We start from the raw sequence: 24,203 nt of genomic DNA, 5'->3' as shown, positions 1-24,203 counted from the left end.
CCAGCAACACATCCATGCAGTCAGCAGGCACGATTTGGGTGTGAAAGCTTTGGCTCGATGATCCCTGCATGTTCCTCTATTCGGAGCACCTCCGACGCAGACGCTCTCTCTCAAGGATGAATTTTTGTCAGCTGAATTTTCACGAACAAAGCTGTCGGGACCCTGTGATGGGCTCTGGCTCTTGGGGCTGTGTGGGCCCAGGTCTAATGGGTTCTGATGTCTGAGAGAACTGTAAGTTTGGCTTTCCTGACATTCTCAGTGTCTGTGTGTTATCAGTGCTGGGATGGCCCAGGGTCCTTGGCATTTTGGAATGGGGCTCCTGCAAAGAGAGGGCGGAAGTGGCTGTGAGGGGCTCAGGAGCCTATAGGCCAGGAGGGGTTCCTTTGCAGGTAAGGACCTTGGGTAGAACCATCTCCTTGGGCAGTATGGGCCTTGCATACTTCCCTGACCTGGGAAGGACATATCACAGCCACAGAAGCACCTGGGAGCCTTATGTCCCCATCACATAAACAAGGACACTGAGGTCCCCAGTGGGGGAAAGGAGCCTTCAGGCCCCACCTTTCTGTTGGCTGCACGTGCTTTGTGGGCAAAGCCCAGTCCCCATTCCTAGGGCTCAATACGGGCTGCTTGAAGGGTGACTCCCCCTTTGGCCTTCCTTGCACTGACATACAACTGTTTCCCTTAAATAAAATGCCCGAGGCATGGGGCGAGGGTGCAGGTTGAGGCCCGCTCTGGTAAACCTGCAGAGCAAGGCACCTATGTGGTTGAGGCCCAACTCCCAGTGTTCCTCTGGGCAGACTTTGATGCTGATGCCCATGTGCTGTTTCAGAGTCATCAAAGCTTTCTGGGTCCCTTGGAGAAGGACAGCTTTGTTACCAGGCAGTGTGGACACAGATGAGCCAGTGTGTTCCTGAGACAGGTAGAAGCCCTGCTCTGCCATGAATTTCCAGATTGACATGGCATTTGAGTCTCGATAACTTCCTTCCGCAGCCCGTGTTCTCTTCCCACTGGCGCTGCCTGAAATGCTGCATTTAAAGGCTTAAAGGTCAGGCCTGGTGCCGCCACCACTTCCAACAAACAAACAAACAACAAAACAACCCACCCTCGGCTTGCCCCCAACTACAGTTTTAGAAAAGAGAATGAGAGCAGGCTTCCATGCTACAGGCACTCACAAATGGACATTGCTCCTTTCCCCCTGTGAGCTGAGGCTGGGGTGGGTGTGGTAGGGCCCTGGGAGTTTTTCTCCTCTTCTTGGCCCCATAAGGCATGCTGCAGCGTCTTCCACTGGGGGCTAGTTGTGACCTTGTACCCCGAAAGCCTTCCGGCATTCAAGGTCCTGCCTGTGCTGGCTCCAGCCTCTGGCCACCGGCCCTGGGACTATCCAGGAAACTTGCAGGTCCTGGTAGGAGCTCCGGCCTCCCCACCTCTGGCCTTGGCTTACCATGTCCCTCTCCAGGCTGGCCCGCTCAGCCTGTGTACTGGGCAAGGAGCCTTCATGACTGATGCCCTCCTCTGGCTACCTACCCCTTGTTGGCCTCTCCTACAATGCTGTGCCCCCTCCTCCAGCTCTATGCCAGTGCACAGGGCACTCGAGGAACAAGCATTGAGCTGACTGCCCCTCTTAAGAGCTGAATCTGAGGAGTATATTTGGCTGCAAGGAAAAGAGGCTGCTTCTGCGCATACCTTGGCAGCACCAGTGCAATGGTTTCTTTTCCTCATGGTTAGGCCCTTTATCTCCGACAGGGAGTTGAGAAGTGGATGATGTGGGCTGTCAGTGAGGACCAAGTCCTCACCTGTGCTCTACCTGGCTGGCCTTGCTTTTGGTATGGCTGTCTGTCCTTGGCTGATTTTCCTTATGGCAACAAGATGGCTGCCACAGCTCCAGGCATCATGTGCAGACCCAGACATTAGGCATAGAAAAGATATTTCCTCCAGGTTCTTCTTAAGAGGGGAGAAAAACCTTGCCCAGAAGCCCCCAGCCAACCTCCCCTCACACCTCATTGGCTGGCACTGGGTCACGTGTCCTCTTTGAACCAATCACAGGTAGTCTAGAAAGTACATCGTGATTGGCTGAGGCTAACCAGGATTTACCCTTGAGCTGAGGATGGGGTCACCTTGGGGCTGGAGGTGGAGATTCTGCAAACTTGGATTTTGTTAGCAAGAAGGCAGGGAGAGATGGGGGATGGGGAGGCGTCTCTGCTACAAGGTCAGGCACGAGGCCTGAAGATGGAGTGGAGGGTGAGGGACAGGGCTGGAGGGGAGGGGTAGGGTGACCCTGCCAAGGAAACATTTGTAGAGGAAATAGTTGTTTAAACTACAACATACTACAGGCTGGGCCTGGGTGGTGTATTTCACATATACTAGTGAGGTCAGTCAATTTTTATCCCCGTTTCACAGACACGAAAAATTGAGGCTCAGCCAGGCTAAGTGATGCTAAAATCACACAGACGGTGAGTGGTGGAGGCAGGTTCCTACCCAGTGATTCCCACCTGGCACTCGGCCCCTGTCCCACAGAGCCACAGCTCATCTCTTCAAGGCAGCCCCTAGCCACAGGACCCTCGGGTGTCCCCACACCCCCACACTGTTCCATCATGCATGTCCCTTTGCGGGAACTGCCCCTCTCGTCAGCCGAAGTCCTTGGAAGGTTTGTCACGGGGGCTGCTGGCTTCTCATTGGGCCTGTGGCACCCCCAGTTCCTTGGAGGCACTTCAGGGACTAGAAGTAGGAGATTCTTTTCCCTGATCCCCCTCACCTGAGCTTTGGGTATGGGTCAGTGGGAACTATGGAACCAGTTTGTCCAGTTTAACTCCTATGTGGCACATAATGGGGAAACTGAGGCCCAGAGAGGGCTGCTGCCTTGGGCCTGCCAGCAGTTGAGGCAAAGCCTTGACCCAAACGGGGGTTGGGGGAGTGCGGGGAGCAGCCACTGCCCTCAGGTTGCTGTGCTGCGCTAATCGGGTTTGGTCGTTCAGGCCACTCCCCGGTCTCAGGCAGGGCCTAGGGCAGACTGTTTAGGACAGCAGGAAGCTGCTGGTTCCCGTAATATCTGAAGTCAGGCCTGGCATGTATAGGCTAAGAGGATAGACAGAGGGGCATTTCCTGCTGCTGTGGAACAGACAGCTGACCTGACTTTACAGGCCACAGAGGAGGAAGTGACCTGTGGACAGGGCCAAGGGGAAGGCCCAACCTTGGCTGGCTGCTGCCTGTGAAACTTCATTCTCATCTTGGGGGAAGGGCAGCTTCAGGGTGGGGTGTACTTGTTCCTGTAGTGTGGGTATACTTGTGCCTACTCGCTACAGAGAGTACTGGGGCGTCCTTGGTCAGCACTGCTGATGGATATGGCAAGATCCGCACTTCACTGGGGCCATTTTCTTATGACCTGGTGCCTGGCCCCTCCTGTCAGTCTCTGGGCTCTGTTCCCTGCACCAATCCTGGGTCCAGGCTGAGCACATTGTCTGGGAGTCAGTCAGCCAAAGGTGCCGGTCTTGGGATAAGCCCTGGGCTCTGCCCTGCTTCTAGGTTGGGGTGCCCCTCTGGCCACTGTTCCCCACCTGTCACATGAGGGAAGAAAGCTCTCTGGGGCTGTCCAAGGGCCAGTAAAGAGGAGGGACTGGCCTCTCCTGAGCCCAGCTGTGACTCCGCCAGACCAGTAAAGGCCTCCTCTGATCCAGGTCTACATCCAGGGCCTGCTGGGACTGGCAGTGCTGTCGCCTGCATGCACATGGAATAGAGGAGCAGGGCAGTCCAGACTCGCTCTAGACTCAGCTCTCCCTCTTCTCCATGCCTCACCCCTCCTCCTACCCATCCATCCCACCTTACTCCCTGGGCTGTGCCTAGCAATACCCAGGCAGGGCGATTTGGAGGGAGGGAGGGAGGCAGCGTGTTTAATTAATTTAAGCCAAACCTTGGCTGGTGCAGGCCCCAGAAACCCCAGGGGTGTATGCAGCAGGGGCTGTAGGCCTCCCCTCTGCCCTTCCTCTCCCAGTGTCCCCTCACCCCACTGTGGCCTTGGCCCTGTCCAGCTCACTGTGGGAGTCTCAGTGAGCCTCTTGCCCTCCTCGTTGCCAGCACTCTGCAGGGTGAGGGGTCCTTCTGCAGCTGACCACAGAGCTCCCGCCGCCCCAGCTGCGTAGCCATGGTCTCTGCCCTGTAATTGGTGCTTGTGGAGACCATGGCCAGGGAGGCTGCTTCTGACAGGAGTGGGTGGCAAGCATAGACGGGATCTCTGCCTTCAGGCCTGAGTGCCCACAGGGCCACAGCAGTCTCCTTCCATGGGGCCTAACATGCACCTACTGTGCACAGGGCTCGGGAGAGGTTGGATGGGCTACAGAGGGCCCTGCCAACCCCAAGCTGGACCTGCCTGTGGTCTGACCGACCTCTGCCTGTCTCTCTGTGCTCGGCTGGGAGTCACTGTCCCCTGAAAACTCCCCTGACCTCCCTGTGTGGGTCAGTGGCCTCCTAGGCTGCTTCAAGCTCTCCTGGCCCCCATTCTTACCCTGCAATAGACCTTGTTGCCCGGCTGCCCAGGGGCTGTGTACCTGGGAGGAGCGAGGGCAGTGGCCACCTGTCCTTAGCGGGAGCTGTAGGCCAGCATACACCAAGTGCTCAATAAATGTTTGCTGAGCAGGGTGCCCATGGTCTACACAGTTGTTCATAGGGAAAAGCTGCTTGTGACTAGAAGATGGAGCAGGCTTTTACATGGTCTGGGACAGGGCCCCATATGGGCCTGGCTTTGCTGGTGCCAGAGGGCAAAGGCCGCCCCCACATATCCTCCTGTGGCTCTTGCAAGGGGCTGCCTCCCAGGGCTGCCCTGGGACGGGAGGTGATGGGGATGTCCAGGGAGCCACTGGGCTGTAATATTTAACTGGGTGGGGGCAGGGTCCAGACATCAGCATTTCTGGAGCCCCTTCCCCCAATTCAGGTTAGCCAAGAGAGAACTGTGGCCTTAGGGGATAGGAAGGTAAACACAGGACTCCCACATTCTGCCCAGAAAAGGGGCACTGAGGCTCCCAGGGAAGGGGGCTGGGGAGCTGGTGTACAGTCCTCTGACCATGGCACCTGTGAGAACCAGCTGTTCCCAGATGCCTGCGCATGCAGCCAGTGGAGTCTGTGGCCTGTCCCAGGGGGACCACCTGGCCTTCTCAGCTGGCTGCCCTACTCCCTCCAGACTGTTCTTCCACATGGACGCTTGCCCGTGGCCCCTCTGCCCTGCTGGCCGCTTCACGGCCTTCCTATCTTTCCAGACCTGCCTCCTGACCATCCCGTCCCCCCACGAGTCCACTCCTCATACCCATACCTCACCCTGTCACCCAGCCTGGAGTACAGTGGCACTATCATAGCTCACTGCAGCCTTGGACTCTGGGGTCAAGCGATCCTACTGCCTCAGGCTTCCAAGCAGCTAGTGCCACAGGTGTGTGCCACCATGTCTGGCTAATTTAAAAAATTATTTTAGAGATGAAGGTCTTGCTATATTACCCAGGCTGGTCTTGAACTCCTAGCCTCAAGCAATTCCTACTGCCTTGATCTCCTGAGTAGTTGGGATTACAGGTGTGAGCACCACTGCACCCAGCCCCAGCCCCAGTTCTCAAGGCTCCTGCTAGACCCCGTCCCTCTCTTACTGATGTGTTCTCTGAGGCTGCTGCATCCCTGGGCAGTGCCTCCGTGGGCTGCTCAGGGCTCATGACTGCGGCCCTGCCTGCCTGGAGCCCTGGAGCCCCAAGCTCCCTGGCACAGAGCGGCTGGAGATGGGGTAGCAGGGAACATTCCAGAGGCCATTAAGCCTAATGATTTACATGGTTCCTGAGCCAGCGCCAGGGAAATGTGTTTCACAGGTGACTTCCAGACTGGTGGCATATGGAGGAGGCCATTACTCTAGAATGAAGAAGGGTGGGGACTTCATGGGGCTGTCCAGAGAGAGCCAGAGCCGTGGGCTTTGTGGGCCTTGATTTGTACACCTGCTGCGTGATAGAAAGCCTGGGCCGGGGAGGACCTGGGAATCATAAAGAGAGCCCCATATGTGGCCTTGTCTGTGCCTCAGGTCCCTCATCTTTAAAACGGGATCACATCTGTCATTGTAAGGGTGGAGCATCCAGTCATTAAGCCAACATTTTTTGAGTACCTCTCTGTGCCCGGCCCTGTTCTCAGGAGATGATGTTCTAGTGACAATATCTGTGTCAGAAATACCAGGAAAAGGGTGAGTGTTTGCACTTGTGTACACTTCTTGTGGGGGCAGCAGCAGGGGGGTCTTACAGGTAGAGCACCCATCGAGCTGGGGGAAGAGGTCGTGGCGGAATAGCAGCGATATCCGCAACCTTAGTGTCTGTCGGGCTGGGCTCCGTGCTTTGCTACCCTACTCCGGGAGGCGAGGTCACATTTACGAAGTACAGGGAGTGTCGTGATGCCCAGGCTGGGAGCCTGTAACCAGGGCCCAGCAGTGGCGGGCACTGCTTTGTGTCTGTGGAGCAAATGCATGGATGAATGAATGGAATCAGTTTCTGAGAGACTGAGCACTCCCTGCCAGGCTGTTCCCCCTTTGTCCCACTCAGAGGCCCTGCTTCCCTGAGTAGCCCAGGGCCCCTCTCCCAGATGGGGAGCTCCCGGTTGGTGGCAGCCACATGTTAAGCCCCTCTCCCAGCAAGACGAGCAGCCAGTGACCTTGTATTAAATGCAGTGTACCAAGTTGCTGGGTACTCTTACCTGAGCCTTGCGCTTCTCATCTGAGAAATGAGGAGAGGGAGCCTGTCCCATTGCCTTTCTCGCAGACTAAGCTTGGGGACATGTGAGCTGGGCTGGTAAACAAAGATCAAATGCCATGGCAAGGGTGGCCCACCAGTCAGTTGGGACAGGTCCCCTGGGGGAAGCAAGGACCTGCAGTGAGTTTTCCATGTGTGCCAGGCAGGGCTGTGGGACAGCCCCATGGGCTTGGCCGTATAGACTGTGTCCAGAGAGATCCTGAGGCTCCCACCTCACTCGTCCTTTTCCAGTCAGCGCCTCCCCCACTTCTGGCACATTCCTTCCACAGACACTGGCCACAGCCTGCCGTTCATTCAGTCTCTCAACATACATAGCATCTGCCATGTGCCAGGCAGATCACACTCTAGGGAGGGGACAGAGGACATGCCATGTCGGAAGGTGAGAAGTGCCATGGAGAAGGGACAGAACTGCAGGGAGGCTGCAGTTTAACTGGGTGGGAGATGGGGTCAGAGTGGGCCTCATTTTAAGGAGACATTTGAGCAAAGCCTGGAAGGAGAGGAGGGCAGGGGCCATGTGGGTTTTGGGGAAGAGAGTGTTCTGAGCAAAGGAACAGCCAGTGCAAAGGCTCTGAGGTAGAATGTGGTTAGAGCAGAGGGAGGAGAAAGGGAGAGTGGGAGCAGAGGAGGTCGGAGGGCAGCGGGGGCCACGTCAGGCAGGGCTGTTAAATTAGTGTGAGTCTTTAGCTTTTACTTTGAGTGAAGTGGAAGCCATGAGGGGGTGTGAGCAGGAAGAATATGACCAGAGTGGTGGCCACATTGGTGATGAGATATGCCAGTGGTTTGGATGTGAGAAAGATACCCCAAGGTGTCTGACTTGAGCAGCTGGAAGGACAGAGTTGTTACCAGCTGATCTGAAGGAAGCTGGGGAAGAGCAGGTCCCAGGGGCACTCACGTTTTTGACCCATTGAGTTAGAGATGTGTCTGAGCCGGAAGTGTGCCTCTGGAGAGCTGTGCCTGCCCGGGCTGGGCGCCGAGGCCTGAGCAGAGAGCCCTGCTCTGTGAACTTGAGTTTGCCCTCTGCTGCCTGGCCTGCTCTCCTCCCCCACTGTCAGGAGCCCACTGCCTTTGCCATCCGGCGTGGTGGAGGTGCTCACCGTGTACTTGAGGGTTGGGATCCTGTAGGCCTCAGTGTGGGAGCAGCTCGCCTTGGTACCCATGGTCAGCTAGTGGGTGCTCATGGGGCATCACCGTGTGCAGAGCTTACTGCTGGGCATTGCACATGCTGTGACCTTTGTCTGGACTGCCCAGTCTGCAGTGTCACCTTCACCTGGCCGGCCCCCTAGGCCAGGTCAGGCTCCTTTCCATGCATCCTGCCCACCAAGGCTCACTGGACTTCCCTTCCCTCTGCTTATCAGGCCCTGATCAGATGGCAGCCTGCTCTGCCTGAATTCCAAGCTCCCAAGGGCAGGCCTGCATCTGTCCCGCTCCCCAGCTCCCCACTGAATCCTTTCCTGTGCCCATAGTAGGTACGTGGTAGCCATCTAAATGAATGAAGAAAGGAAGGAAGGAATGAAGAGTGAGCTAGTTGGGAATTTACAGAAAGTTGTAAACATCTGCAAAATATTTTGCTAGTAGTGAGCCCTGCTGGTTCAGTCACCTGCCTCTTCTCAAGCCAACCCTTAGGACAACACAGGCTCACCAGGCAGGATGGTTCCTCTCTGGCTGGCCACCACCCTGAGGATGCCAGCAGGGTGCGGCTCCTGGGTGGTACTTGAAGCCCCTTCATCGCTGCAGCTGTGGATCTCTCACCAACTGCAGAGGGGATCTGCATTCTAAAGCATTCACCACACAATGTGGTGGCTCACGCCTGTGATCCTAGCACTCTGGGAGGCCAAGGTAGGAGGATTGTTTGAGCTCAGGAGTTTGAGACCAGCCTGAGCAAGAGCGAGACCCCATCTCAACTGAAAAAATAAAAGGAAATTAGCCGGACAACTACAAAACGCATATATATATATATATATATATATATATATATAAATTAGCCGAGCATGGTGGCACATGCCTGTAGTCCCAGCTACTCGGGAGGCTGAGGCAGGAGGATCGCTTGAGCCCAGGAGTTTGAGGTTGCTGTGAGCTAGGCTGACACCACGGCACTCTAGCCCGGGCAACAGAGTGAAACTCTGTCTCGAAAAAAAAAGGATTCACGGCACAGAGAGTCACAGGTTCATGGTGCACGTCAAGGCAGGTTGAACACTCAGATTGGATTTACGTGCAGCTAGGCTTGCTCTGAGAAGCCAGGCAATGGTGACAAGCAGATCCCAGAGGAAGTGGGTATTCTCCCCATGCCTAGTCCAGGCTCCCTGGCAGGGGGATTTGAGGGAGCCAAGGCTCTGAGACAACACTCCTACAGCAGGGCAGCTCTGGAAAGCAGTGAGGAATGACTTCCCCGTTTCACCTGGTTTTGGCTTGCTTGGGGAGGCACCGGGGTCCCTGATGTAGGGATGGGCCAGCCCCCTTCCGAAAGTTGGAAAAGGTCATAAATGAGGGGTGGCTTTTACCTGCACCCTATTTCCTAAGTTTGGCCATTGGAGTGTACCTTGGAGATTAGGGAGGGCTACTGGCCTAAGGGTCAGGACCAGGGCTCTGGAACCAAACTTTACTGGGTTCAATTTATGGTTCAGTGTAGACTGGCTGTGTGTTCTTGGACAAGTTGCTCCATCTCCACAGGCCTCAGAGTCCTCATCCATGAAATGGGCATGATTGATCTGCACCTGGCCAAGGGTACTGTGTAACATCAGTGGGAATCACACACAGAGCACCCAGCACACAGTAGGTGCTCCAAATCATTTCCTTTCACCGGTCCTTGGCTACCTGCTGCCTGCTGAAGTTGGAGCCTCTCTCCCACTGCAGACTGGCAAGCACCAGTCTGTCAGGGGGAAGATGTTCTAGTAAATTTATCCCCAACTGTTTCCAGAAGAAACATCTTTGCAAGGCTCCAAGCTAAGCTCTGCAGGAAGTTTGGTAATGGGACCAAGCTGCAGCGTCAACCTAAGATGAGGCTTGGTAAAGCATGGTGGGGACTATGGGTTTGAGAAGGGGGTGGGGGAAATCCAAGAAGGCTTCCTGGTAGAAGTGACTTGGCCAGGTAGAGGAGGAATAAGACCAGAGAACAAAGCTGGCCCTGGTGGTTTGAGTTCTGAAGTGTCTGTTTGGCTTTTCCTGTGTACCTGGATGTCCTCGGGGGGCCTGTGAGCTTTGACACAGGTCACCGCCCTGAGGGGGAACAAAGGACCCTGAGGGGGTCTCTGTCCTCCTCAAGGCAGGAGGCCATGTTGAGGACACACGCAGAGGACAGCTATTTGTAGCTCAACAAGGATTTGAGTCATGCTGGGGGGTGGGGAGGATATGCAAGAGGAGAGATGGGGACATGTGAATCACAGAATCTGACCATAGTGGTTGGTGACATGTAGACAGGGTCTTTCCTGCCCCCTGTAGTCAAGGTTTAGGTACTGTGTGGGGCAGGAACAAGAGGCTGGAGCTCCTAGTTTCCTCCCTGACACACCTGGTGACCTCCACAGGTGCCTCAACCCTACTGTGCCCTCCCTGAGACCAGGCTTGGGCATGGCTCACCCATTACAGCACCTGGCTGGGCACACAGGGATGCAGCAATATATCCACCTCCTGGAAGCTGATCTTGCTGAGTCTCAGCTTACCTGTTTATTAAATGGGCCAGGGCAGGTGTTACATTCCCATCATGTTTGACTACCTGGGGAATGTGCTAGGGAGAGGAGATGCTGCCTACTCCAAATGCCCACAGTCTGTGTCAGTGGCTGGGGCAAGTGGCTCCAGCCCAGGGAACAGACAGTACCCTAGGCAGGGTGGGTGACAGACAGCTCCCCAGTGCCCCTGGCTGGAACCCTATGCTTTCCCCCAGGGAGGCCTGGGAGGCCAGGGAGGCTGGTTCACGAGCTCCTCTTGCTGATTGCTAAATCCCAGCTCTAGACTACTGGGAAATTCACAATGACGCCTGGGTGCTGCCACCTTGGAGACCCATGAGCCTCAGTTACCAGGGGAGTTGCTGGTTTTATCTGGGACCTCGGGAAAGGATTCTCCCACCACCCTATGTGGTGAGCTGTAAATCAGTTACCATCTGTGGCTGCCTGTCTCTGTGTACCAGGAGTTTCTCAGCATACTGTAGAATGCAGGAATAAACTGAGTGCTAGGGTAATGGGAGCTGTAGAGGCCCCCATGGATCCTGAATCCAGGCTCTGCAGAACAGCCTCAATGCTTGTAATGATTATTTACTTAATATGAGTCGTGTTTTACAGCACCCCCTTCTAGAATACGTTTACACCTGCCAGTAACTAACTGCCTTACCAGTTTCGTGTTGGGGCTTCATATAGAATTTTTTTTGGAAGAATAAAAGGCAGATAATCTTGCTGCCAGAGCAGTTTGAAAGCCACCAGTGTGGCTCGACTTTGTCAGTCCACAGATGGGAAACCGAGGCACAGATGGGAGTGGATGAGCCTGCGCAAAGCCCGTGGACTTTGGCCCGGGGAACCAGAACCAAAGTGTGCAGAGAATAGAGCCTGTGTTCAGGGACAGGATGACAGAGATAGGGTGGAGGACAGCCCAGGACTGGGTCACTCCTCTGCACTTTCTTCTTGCTTCCTGGAAGAAGTGGCTGCCACAGCGCCAGGCCCTTCTGGGAGAGCCATGAATTATGCACGGAAGCCACAGGCCTGGGCAGGCCCATCATAAATGAGCCTTAATAATTCATGCAGAAAGGAGCCAGGCGAAGGGAGGGCCTCCTGGGCCAGCCCTGGGGCAGCCACCACACTTCCAATCCGTCTGTGGGCTCCCACTGTCCACCCGCCTGCCTGCTCCTGTGGCCAGCCACACGCAGGCTAGGAGGGTGGCTGCGAGGTCACTGGACTCTGGGGAGGTATATTCACTCAGCAAAAGGCCTGTTCTTCCAGGCTGGAGAGCAGGAACCTCCTCCCTCAGGGCTCACAGCCCAAGGCAGAAGCGAACAGTAAGTAAGAGAGAGGTGTGTCATGGAATACCAGCTAAGATAATAACCTCAGGAGGGGGCACAGAGATCATGGGCTGCTGGGGGGTGCAATTTAAAATGGGGGTTTTTATACATCTGTGTATTATGTATAAAATAAATAAAATTGGGGGTCAAGGTGACTTCACTGGGCAGGTGACATGTGTGCAGATACCTGAAGGAGGTGAGAGAGGCTGTGTACTTCCAAAGAGAGACTGTTCCGGCAGAGGGAACAGCATGTGCAAGGGAGTGTAGGGGTATGTTCAAGCCACACTGGGGAGGCCAGTGTTCTAGGTCACCCTGAGGCTTTTGGCCTGAACTACAGTGAGCTGAGGTGGGGAGCCAGGAGGTCGGGGAAGAGGGAGAGCAGGTCCAGAGGGAGGTCAGGATCTCGACACATTCGGTTTGAGAGGCCTGTTGCATTCATGTGGCCATGCCACGCCCACGGCTGCGCATTCAAGACTGGCGTCCTGAGCTGTGTGCATCCTGATTCGTGTCCATGAGCCCTGCAGCCTTGGACGCATCACTCAATTGCTCTGTGCCTTAATTTCCCCCTCTGAGGATTGGGGATAATGATCTGGCTGCTGTGAAGATGAATTAAATCAGTTCAGTGAGATCCCTGACCTGTCACCACTGTGATGCCTGCTCACAGGTGCAGGCCCCAGGCAGGGAGGGCCCCATCAGACCCCTTGGGAGGCAGATCCCCAAATGGCCTGTTGAGGACGCAGGCCACCCTCCTTGATTTGAGAGGGAAACAGACCTGCAGAAGAAGCCAAGCCACAGAGCCAAGTGGCTCTCCCAGCCCTGAATAATACTGCTCCTGGCTCCGGGCCTGTTCCTTCCCCCAGTTCCTCCTGTCCCATCAGGCTGTTACGAGTAAATATTGGGCTGGACCTGGCACCCTAATTAAAGCTGGGTGACTGTTCACCATTAGGCTGAGAAGGAGGCACAGGCTTGCTGCTGCCTCTCAGCCGAGCACCAATTAGAGGGAAAAGCTCTTTCTCAGCAAAGAAAGGGAAGGGACAGCCCCATAATTAATAACCTCATTAAGGACCAGTATTTGGGCAGGGTCCCAAGGCACACGTAGTGGAGGCCTAATTCAGGCTTCAGAAACACCAGCCCCTCCCCCAGCTCCTCAAGGTTTCTGAGGTTCCCTTGTGATAAATGGGCTGCCTTTGCCCCTGTGTGCACGGGCAGGTGGGGGGCGGGTGGGAACGGTGCTCCTGGAGGTATCACGTTGCTCACTCTAAGTATACCTTCAGTATACTCTGAGTATACTGAATCACAAACGGGTTGAAGATGGGCCAGTTCCCTTTGATTTCTATGCCTCAGTTTACTTGCTTGTAAAATGGCGGGTGGCTAGCTGGGGAGCCTTAATCTACCATGAATCAGCTGGGCAAGCATGCTCCCGTCTCAGTCTGGCCTCAGTTTCCTATCCATGGTCTATATAGGGCCCCCACATCTCAAGGCACTGTGATCTTGATGGCCTTGAGTGGCTTGGCCCAGGTGGCCTTTGGGGAGTAAGTGACCTCAGCTGGACTGTTGCCCTCTGCCAATCCTGTCATCCTTAGGAGGCCTGAGAGTCTTCTTTCCTGCACGGACAGACAGGAAGGAAGGTCTGGTCACAGAAAGCCCTGCCCTACCCCAGGGGTCCCCGGGCAACACGCCAGGGAGGGACTGCAGCCCACCTGGTGGCCACAGTCTGAGGAGGAGGCACAGCCATCCTGCACTTAGGGAGCAGGATCCGAGGAGGGAGACTGGACTGGTGGGGAGCAGCCCTGCCATCCCTTGTGAGCCTGTGGGGCCATCATCTTTGCTGGCATCCTTGCGTGGGGCTCTCTGGGTGAGCCTCCCCTCCCCTCTGGGTGAGCATTTGCAGCTGGCCTCTGAGCTGGAGGCCCTCACCTGAGTGCTCTGCAGTTTGACCCAGGTTCCTATTTGCCTCCTGTTGGAGCCCTGGGAAGCGGATGGGTGGTGAACTTTCTCTCCATTTTCCAAATGGGGAAAACTGAAGCCTAAGAGGACATGTCTGGTTCAGGATCTTGTAAGAGCCAGGGCTGGATCTGGCCACTCCTCCCAAGCACAGAGGGACATGGCCTGAGTGGAGAGAGAACTGGCCAGGAGACATGGCCCTGGAGAGGCCACAATTCTGGAGTGCAGCCTTGAGCTTCCTGCCATTCGCATCAGGGCTAGGACCTAGCGGAGGGCAGCCATGTCCCAAGCCCTGCTTCAGGCCAGGCCACAGCTGCTTTCTGAGCTTCGAGTGACCACACCTCTAGTCTGGGATGGGGGAGTGGCCCCCTTGCTCACTGCCAGCTTGTCGTCCCTGGGGCGGGGTCACCCTAACACAGTGCCATCTGGCCCAGGCTCTCTTGACGTCTGTGTCTTTCTGTCTGTCACCCCCTCCCCCAAGCCCCCAAGTCTGTTTTTCTTTTCTCTTTAGGAAACTGCAAAGGCACTGAGGTGGGAGGTGGCAGGCCAGCTGAAATATAACCAGAATAATTAAACAGCACTTTATTTCAAATTGTTGCTTCCCCCAGAGCTGGGGGAATAATTTGGCCAGCCTGTCAGGAGAGAAGCATGAGACCTGGGGCCCCACCATTCCGAGTTGGGTTCACCGTGCCCTTGGCGACAAGCGGCCTTTGCCGTGCCTGCCCCAGCCTCGTCCTGTGCCCGCATCCACCCCTCCTGCTTCACCTGCTGTCCCACCCTCCGTGTCCACCCGCTGGCCACGGCCAAGCTGAGGGGAGGGCTGCAGACGGCTTGTGGGCCCCCGGTGGAGCAGTTTATCCAGACAGGCTGTCTGGTAGAGGCAGCAAGGCTTTGATGACAAAAAATGCCTCCGTGTGGGTGGCAAGAAGGCCTGAAGAGGCAGAGCCTGGGCTTCCAGGTCCCTCACTCTCCTGGGCCTGCCCCTCTGCTCTTGAGAAAGCTCCTCCCCTTCCCTTCTTGCCCCTCGCTGGGTCCAGCGCCCACACCCACCGTGCCCTCTGAGGGTGAACCTGCAGTGTCACCTGTCTCTGGTTTTTTGATTTGTTTAATTATAGATGAGTTTTCTGCATAATTTATTCCAAAAGCCTGGATTATACTGTACAATTAAATCACATTCTGATCAACAACTTCACATATAAAATTAACAACTGGCAACAGTTTAATCTATGCTGCTGCATCTGCACACAGGCTCTGGCTCCCCCCTTCCCTCCCATCCTTCTCCTTCCCCCTTCCCCTCCCACCCTCTCCCTCCCCTCTGCGTGAGCATTTGCAGCTGGCCTCTGAGCTGGAGGCCCTCACCCGAGTGCTCTGCAGTTTGACCCAGGGCCTCCCCAGCCTTTTCACTGGAGTCTCAGTGGTTCTATCTGCTGAAGGGATCCTCAGCTGCAGCCCCTCACTCCGTGCATGGTGACTTTGCTCCCTTGCCTGATAGTGACACCCTCCTCGCTCCCCCACTCCTCTGGGTTCTGAAACATGCCCAGGAGACCAAGGCCTAGCATCCCACAACACGTGGTGTCATCTTTTTTCCTGTGGAGCTTCCATCCCCATTGACCCTCCCCACCAGGGCAGGCATTCCTCAAAGATTTCCTGAGCCCTCAATAAGTTCTTAGATCTTAGGGAAGGGGTCTGTCCCCCCCCTGACTCCCCAGCAATAATACTACCCATCAAGATTTCCATGTGGCTTTGTCCTGGCTATTCAGCCAGGCCAGGCATCACGCCTGTAATGCTAGTACTATGGGAGGCCAATGTGGGAGGATCGCTTGAGGTCAGGAATTCCACACCAGCCTGAGCAAGAGTGAGACCCTGTCTCTACAAAAAATAGAAAAATTAGCCAGGTACAGTGGCACATACCTGTAGTCCCAGCTACCTGGGAGGCTGAGGCAGGAGGATCACTTGAGGCCAGGAGTTTGAGGCTGCAGTGAGCTATGACAACGCCACTGCACTTTAGCCCGGGCAATAGAGCAAGAGTCTGTCTCAAAAAAAAACCCAAAAACCTATTCAGCCAGTCATTATTGCCCCCATTTACAGGTGGAAAAACTGAGGTTTCAGGGGACAGAACTCTCCAAGGTCACACAGCTGGCAGAGGTAGCCTCTCCCCCCTGAGGCTCTCCAGAGGCTACACTGTCCTGGAAGGATGGGCTCGTGGAGCTGATAGAGGCAGGAGGACAGGTCTGGCTTCTCTCTAAGTATATGACCCTGCTCCCATCCTTGCAGGGGCTTCAGTGTTCCTGTCTGTGAGGTGAAGCCGCAGTCCTTCACCAGCCTCTCCCCACCCCGGCTTTGGGCACGTTGGAGGATGTGGCTCTCTGGCCCACACCAGTACACCACCGCAGCCCCTGGCTGCACGAATCTCCTCCCAAACACTCTCCCCTTACTGTCTGGTTAATGTGGCACTTAGAAGCACTTAGGGATAAGCAGTGTCATCTCAGTGAAGAACATGGACAATCACGAGGCTGTGGGGAGCCAGCAGGTGGACCTCCCTGTTGGGTGTGTGGCCTCTGAGCCCCACTGTCTCGTCAGGGAGGCTCTGGCTGAGCCGGGAGCCGGCACTTGGTTTCAAGGAAGGATTCAGTCAATTGCCTTTGCCCCAGTGAGTGGGGCTGAGTCCCATGCATCCCCCATCCTTCCAAAGCCCCCGTGCCCTTCTGCTGCATTGAGCTTGACTGCCTGGCACGGGCGGGACTTGCTTGGTGGTTAGCTTCTCCGGCCTCAAGGCAGGAACACTGCAGGTACATGGTCTGCTCCGGCCTCCTCAGTGCCTGTGTGTCACCCCTCAGAGCCAGCACTGGGATACTGGCCAAACCCTAGAACCCACAAAGTTTCATGCCTGTGACGATGGACTGAATTATCCATCATGTTCTTTTTAACTCTAGGATATACATATTTGCCTTCCTAATTGGGTTTGATTTAGGTGAATAATCAGAGCAACTTGTTTTCCCTGGAATTGTGCTGAGGGGCAGCGAGCTAGGGCCTGGGGTCTGCCTGGCAGGTCCAGGATGCCAGACTAAGGGCTAGAGCCACCCTAGGCCCAGGGGTGGGGGGGGGCGGGGGGTGTCCTGATATGTTGTGGCAGGCCAGTCCCTGAAGCCCATAGCAGAGTCTAGAGCTGCTCAGCCCAAGGTGGAAGCGGGGAGACTGTGTGTGTGAAGGGGGGAGAAAGAGGGAGGGAGGGAGAAAGAGTATGTGAATTGGGCTTTATCCTGAGATTTGGCTCTTCTAAAAATTATTTTAGTGTTGAAATAGTCTTTTTAGATGAAATGATGGTGATTATAATAATAATGTGTTGTCTGAGCAAAATAAAACATGGCATTCATGTCTGTTCTCCCAATTAATTTTCTTTTACTTATCTGTGAAATCCTAGAAACAGAGACCTATAGACGTACCAGGAAAGAGTCAACAGCCTGGTTTAGAATCACTGGTGGACTGGCAAATGTTTACAATTTGCTCTCCAGGGGGAAAGAACCATTGTTTCTAGCATTTGCCAATTTCCGCAGTGTAAATATTCCTACTATGACTGATTTCAAGTTCCCAAGGTGATGGCACTGAATGCAGAGTTGGGAAGAGGTGCATGTGATTGGCTTTTGTGAGTCAGCCCTTGCAATTCCAGCACACTTCTGGGTCAAGTCCTGTGTTCACTACTTCCTGGATGGGTGACCTTGGGCACGTCACTTAAATCTTCTGTTCCTCCGATTCCTCATCTGTGAGTTGGAGATGATAATGTTTGCTTCTTTGCGAGAAAGCAGGTGACGTGGTGGCATTGCATCTTGTACATAGTAGGTGCCCTTGTACATATCAGTCCCAGAAAAGATTATGATTGGCATTTTGTCCCCTAGACCAGTGAATGGCTGAGGTCAGAGTCAGAGCCAGGCCAGAGTTAATGGTTCCCTTTGGTGATCAGATCCTGACTCTGCCCATTTGTCTGCCACTTGCCTGGCTGGAGACAGTACTATATGGCAGCCCATCCCGACATTGACCTCCAGGCTCTATCTCAGGAGCACAGAAAAGCCACCTGCTGCCTTGTCCACCTGCAGCCAGGCCCAAGAGATCAGCGCCTGGTGGACAGTAGCCAAGGGCCGAGCAGGCTCTTGGTTCTCTGCTGGGTTCTGCTTTCCCCAGGCTGGCGGCTGGGGCCTGATTGCCCTTTTTAGCCCAGCCTACAGACTGGCCTCCACCCGAACTCAGGGTTAGATTTCCCCCTGTGGTGGGGAGCGGAGGAGGGAACCAGGCTGTGGCTCAGCCAGCAACAAGCTAAAGCTAATACTTCTTTCTTTTGATGTTGATTTTTTTTTTCCATCACGGTCCTGACATTCAGCTTGGCAAATTGCAATTAGTGATCTGCCCGCCTCCTCCTCTGAGTTCCCATGCCAACCCACCCGGGCACACACAATGGCATGGGCCCAGCTCCCCAGCCCCAGGCCTGAGGAGAGATGCAGGGTAGGGGGCTGGGTAGAGGCTTGGCTTTTCTGACCCAGGGAACCAGAAGAGAGTCCTGGCCCTGAGTGGCACTGGGGAAGTGGCAGGCCCAGGGAGGGGTATTGGGGCCAGATACAATCTCCTGGGCCCTGTGGCTGCTGGGATGCCTCCAGGGGCTTGGAACTGGCCTCACCCTACCCCTCCTGTTCCCTATGGGCTATGCTTAGCCCATAAATCTTTGTGGTAATTCTTCTGTGGGTCCCCTTGGAAGGGGCTTGCATGCAGAATGAGAGTGTGTCAAGTGGGATGGGGAAGTTGAGATACCTTTTCAGATACATGAGAACAGGGAGCCATGGTCACAGCCGAGAGCACCTTTGGCTGTGTGGAGAGGGTTTCTCTGGCTGAGACCAGGGTGATTTGCTCACCTGATGTGGCTCTGCCTAAGCAGGAGGTCACAGGTTTGAACCCAGCTGAGGCCTCTGCCCAGATATCTTCCCTTTTCCTGGTTGTAGGGCCAAGAATACAGGGCCATGTGACCAACTGTCCACCCTGTCCACTAACAAAGACCCCTGTCCTGTGCAGACCCTTGACTCACCTATTCTCATGTGTTCTTATGTTACCCTAAGAGATGGCCCCAATTTACCCCCCATTCCAGAGGAGGCAGCTGAGACACAGATGGGTTAAGACAATTCCAGGGTGGCACCAATATGGGAAGACCTGCTCAGACTGTGGCTCAAGGGGATTGTGGGGCTTGCCAGGCCCCCAGAAAGGGGTGGGACGGTCTGCAGTATCCGTGAGTAGGTGGTTCCTGCGGGACACCTGGCAGTGAGCATCAGATGCATGACCATCTGTTTCCCAGGAAAAGGCAAGGGCCGTCTGAGCTGGAATTCCTCATGTCCACTTCTCAGGTGAGGCCCAGAGGGACAGGGTCCTGCCCCAGGTTACACAGTGACTTGGTGGTGATAGCCATGTTCCCTCCCCTTCCCCACGACCCACCTGGCCTTGGGGACAAGAGGCTCCAAGATCCAGCAGACCGCCCCCACCCCACCCCCTGCCAGCTCCCTGTGCGCTCCTCCTCCTGGTGTCCAGAAGTCCCCATGTTCAGAGCAGCTACATCAAGGGCTAGCTCTTCACGGTGAAAAATAGTCTCCCTGCAGGCTTTTCTGAGCCGCTGAACTTCCTCAGTGCATTTACAATACACTCTTCTCTCCTCCCTGGCTGGCCGACAGAGCCGGGGCCACCAGGTCTGGACTTCAAAGGGGACTCACAGGCACATGCTGGTTCCTTGCCTCTGTTTCTCCTCTAGTAAAATTTGAGATATGAGTGGGTGGCTGCCCTTGGTCCCCTCTGGGTGGCTGGGGGTGGGCTGTGCCAGCTCTAGGTGGGCCCTCCTGATGGCTCTCTCCTCTCTGCTCGCAGAATGCAGCACTGGGCCCGGCGCCTGGAGCAGGAGGTCGACGGCGTGATGCGGATTTTCGGAGGTGTGCAGCAGCTCCGCGAGGTGAGCCCTGTGCCACTTGCTTTCCTTCAGGGACCCTCTTCCAAGGGGATGGGGGAAAGCTTTAGAAATAAGGAGTGAGGGCGATTTGGCGTTGTTGAAGCCCAGCGTGGTGGAGCACTCCTGGGCCCCTGGGGACAGGTGGGGAAATGACTAGTAAGGCATTGCCCCCCAGGTCTTGGCTGCTCTTCCTGAGGTGACTGTCGGAGAAGTGCCCGACTCTGATAAAGACTTGTCACTGAAAGGGTGTTGGGCTTTTCAGGTTTCCAGGAAGGTGAGGTCTGTGTTTGACGCAGTACCTGGGGTGGGGCCCTCGAGGGGCCGGTGGATGCAGGGTGCACGGAAGCCAGAGGGACAATGCACGAAACAGTTGGGATGGCCGGTTCCAGCAGCCCCGAAAGCGGGCTGGATGCACCATAGCATGAGTCGAGACGAGTGGAAATCCTGCGCCTGGCGGGATGAGGGATCAAGGTGCGGGAGGGGTGATTGATTAGGCACCAGCCACCACATTCATCCTGGGAGATTATGTTAATGTTTGAAATAGTGATGTGAAGAGCAGGCCATCCGTCAGCCCCAGAAGGCTGCAAAATGTGTTGCTGTCAGGCCACGGGCTGCCCAGCCATTGCTCTTTATGTAGAGATGCGGAGGCTCAGAGAGCTGCGCTCTGGAGCGGTGGGGGTGGAACTCCCAGGGTGCGTGTGAGTCTTCGAGGATCTTGCTGCTGGGGGCTTGGGCCAGGAGGTACTGGCCGAAACTGGGCAGGGGATTAATGGGGACCTCCTGCTGATGTTTGGCCTGAGAGCAGCAGAGTAAACTGACTTCCTGGTGGTGGTTCAGTCGAGAGTCCAGGTCTGGGGTTTGGTGACTCTGTACCCCCTGTGTTCCTGTCATCCCTGCTGGCCAGGGCCAGGATGTGACCTTAGTGGGGCAGGGCCTGTGGGTTGTCCTCAGTCTGTTCCTCATGTTTGGCTTAGCTGGTGTCCAGGAAACGGGGTGGCTGTGAGTGTGTTGATGTTAGCCGTGGCTGTGGGACTTCTGGCACAGGATGGGGCTGTTGGAGTAGCTAGCTAGGTGATAACATGGTAGGTGGGGGAGTCCAGGTCTGCAGAACATCCAGCTCGCTGGGTGTCCTCGCCACCGTGGCCCGGCACCTCCGAGCCTCCCTTTCCTGGTTGCTGGGCTTGAGTAGCCCCATCACACTCTCTTCCTGTGAACTCTCAGTGACTCAGCCACACTTGGAGGCCAGCAGAGCTTTCCAGAGAAAGTGCTGAAGGAAAAGCTGTTCCGGAACAGGAGTCAATTTAGGCTCAGGAATAGTACCTATCACTAACCAGGCTCTAAGTGGCAACTGCCAAGTACAGCTGTGTGGGTTAATGAAGGAATGACAGTTCCCCGGAATGTTCATCCTGTACCTTTCCAAATTTCATATCGGGACATAAAACATACATTACATGAGGAGTTAACCATGCACCTCCAGTCAGCAATCCTCCATGCTTTGAGTTATCAGCTTGGAGACATTGTTTCTTTTATACTCATGGGCAACTCAGACCCTGAAAGTTTGTCAATGAGAAAATAATGTACACATTTGTGCCTGAGACTCAGATCTGTCGAGACCGTTGAATTTGCTGGATGGTGAGGACCAGACATGGGCTCCCAGCTTAGCGTACCCACCGTGTCCCCCTGGGTGAGTCCTGGACCCTCTCTGATCCTCATTTTTTTTTTTTTTTGAGACAGGGTCTCACTTTGTTGCCCAGGCTAGAGTGAGTGCCGTGGCGTTAGCCTAGCTCACAGCAACCTCAAACTCCTGGGCTCAAGCAATCTACTGCCTCAGCCTCCCGAGTAGCTGGGACTACAGGCATGCACCATCATGCCTGGCTTATTTTTTCTATATGTATTAGTTGGCCAATTAATTTCTTTCTATTTATAGTAGATATGGGGTCTTGCTCTTGCTCAGGTTGGTTTTGAACTCCTGACCTTGAGCAATCCACCCGCCTCGGCCTCCCAGAATGCTAGGATTACAGGTGCGAGCCACCTCGCCGGGCCCGATCCTCATTCTTGACTCATGGTGTGGCTGGGAAGTCTGGAGGGATGAGGTGGTAAGGAGGGCAATGGACAGACCCATGCAGATATGCCCCCTTTTTTAGAAATCAAATTTGAGTTTCTCTCATTGATCATTTTCACTCCTAGGCTGTGTTCCCAGCCTTTCTGATGGGACTGAGTGATTCTAGACACTATCATCCATGAGCATGTCCTCCCCCAGCCCCACCTGCCCAGCAGTAACCAAGGTGGCTGTGCAACTGGCTTGTGGCATAGCTAGGGCTTGGACCACGGCTCCTGACCCCTGTTCCAGGGTCTGCTCCTCCCCTGGCCTCCTTCCCCTCTTGTGGGGCAGACAGGATGAGCCTGGGGCAGTGGGGAGCCAGGCAAGAGCAGGGCTGTGCGTGGTGTGGCAGGCAGGCAGGGAAGTGCTGACCTGGCGTCCGGGCTCCTCCTGGCAGCCCCTCTGCTGCTGGTGGCTGCCAGCTCTCCAGCGGCTCTCTGTCCTGCTCCAGTTTTTTCTCACCTGCTTCCTCAGCCTCTTACTTCCTGCTGACAGCTCTGGGGCTGCTTCTTGGCACTGAGTACTCTGGTGAGGTGGGGGGGATGGGGGCAAGATGTAGCATTCTAGAGGAAGAGAGCAACCCTGTGGGAGCAAGAAGGAATGACCCCTGCCCCTGACTGAGCCACCATTGCTCTCCTTCAGATGCATATGAGAGGGCCCATGTGCCCAGCCCATGCCTGGCCCTGACAGGTCAGCAGGATGCTTGGAGCAGAGCCCTGACCCAGCTGTGGATACTGCCGTGTAACCTGGCACCAGCTCTGCCAAACAGACAGACTTGCCCCTCCCACACTGGGGCTGCCCCTCCTAAGGCCTCCTTGAGCTGATTCTGAGCTGCCCCCAAACACCTGCAGCTGGGGTGATCTTAGCATCCGGGCCCCCTTGGCCTTCTCCCCAGTGGTTGCATTCCCTGCCTGGCCCATCCTAGAGGCTGCTCCACCCCCAGTAGCTTGGAGCCACGAGGGCTGGCAGCTGCAAGAGTGCAGAAACTGCAGACAGTAGCATTTGGGAACATTTTCCTTGCCTTGGCACTTTCCTTTTCCTGACCTCACCGCAACCCCATGGGGGCATGGCTGGGTGCAGACCATAGCCCATTTGTAGTTTGGAAACCATGACATACTTCGGTAGAGTATGGGGGTTGTCTGTGAAGACATCACATTTCCTCATCTAACCCCAGGCCCAGTGCATAGACGGAGCTCCTGCTATGACCTGGTGCTCCCAAGTTATCCCACCCCCATCCTTAGCCAGACACCCTGAGCCACACCCTTCTGGGTTCCCCAGCACCACACCCCCCACCCAGCCCTGGCCCACTCTTGCCCTGAATGGGCCACAAAAATGTAGACCCTGGTGCTGTCCCCCCTTCCAGAGTCCCTGGAGGCTGAGCAAAATCTCTTGAGCCTCTTCTCCACCCTCCCCCATCAGCACCATATTGTCCCCATCCTGGGGGGAGAGCAGAGAGCATATGCTTAGGCTCTGAGCTCATTTACATAATGAGGCTGATCAGGATGAATAATTCATCAGGTGCTTGGGGGTGCATAGGGGTGGGGGCCGGGAGGATGTGGAGATGGGCAGGTCTCCCCTTTCTAAAGCCCAGGCCAGTCTCATGGGTACAGCCAGGGACCTGCCCCTTCTGGCAGGGTATCTAGGGTACAAGGAGAACACTCTGGGAACCCTGTGGGAAGGCGAAGCAGGCGAGATTTTAGTCACATGTGAGGAAGAGCCAGTTGACTCATCAGGTTCAGTAGCCCTGAAATGGGGTCCTGACCTGGGTGAGACACCTTCCTTGGAGGATCTCTATAGAAGGAAGGGAAAAGACCCTCCACCTGGCCTGGAGGCTGGCAGTGAGGACAGGCTGCCAGGCCAGAGCTGGGCTGGGAGCAGGAACCTGGAATAGCCATGTCTCGGGGCCACAGGCTACCTTCTGGGAAGGCTCAAGCCAAGCCTGGACCCCTGGGAGCCTTTCCTAGTCTGCATCAACCCCCGTAGCTCACCTGCCGGTCAGGGCAGAAATGGTGTAGAGCCCAGCCCATGTCCCCAGCTGCCTCGTCCTCCATGATGGCCTTAGTCCATGGTTATTCCCATGGTCCTATCATACACATGGGGAAACCAAGGCCCTGGCTGACTGTTTCTACCAGCTGTCCCTTCCTTGGGACCTGGCAGTGCAGGGGAGGTGTCATGGCAGAGGAGCCACCCTGGGACAGCCCCTTCCCTGGACTGCTGAGCCTGCCTCCAGAGGGAACAGGACCCCGGGACGTGGAGATCCCCAGCCCCAGGTCTTTTGCTCCCCTCTCTGCTGCGGTGCTGCTCTGGACGGTCCTGGTGATTCAGGCCAGCAGTGTCCATGTGCCCCCACTTCTTAGGGCTGACCAGGAATGGCATTTCTGAACCAGTGACAGCATCACAGCCCTACCCATCTTGTCTGCCCTGGCTCTCCCTGCGCCCTGTCTGCTCAGTGCTCCC

The 24,203-nt window shown here is 55.5% G+C and overlaps 1 protein-coding gene across 2 annotated transcripts in view; it reads left to right on the top strand.

The window, feature by feature from the left end:
• The window catches only part of CACNA2D2 (calcium voltage-gated channel auxiliary subunit alpha2delta 2), a 135,460-nt gene that overhangs the window by 7,697 nt on the left and 103,560 nt on the right, over nt 1-24,203 (top strand). For both annotated transcript variants that reach the window (XM_012771383.3, XM_012771382.3), the window contains exon 2: nt 19,567-19,648. In XM_012771383.3, the coding sequence (XP_012626837.1) occupies nt 19,567-19,648 (82 nt within the window). The remainder of the gene's footprint in view (nt 1-19,566; nt 19,649-24,203) is intronic.

Source organism: Microcebus murinus, chromosome 1, assembly GCF_040939455.1.
Source record: "Microcebus murinus isolate Inina chromosome 1, M.murinus_Inina_mat1.0, whole genome shotgun sequence".
NCBI classification, from domain to species: domain Eukaryota; kingdom Metazoa; phylum Chordata; class Mammalia; order Primates; family Cheirogaleidae; genus Microcebus; species Microcebus murinus.
The sequence above is the reverse complement of the archived record's forward strand: the minus strand, read 5'-3'. Positions and strand labels throughout refer to the sequence as shown.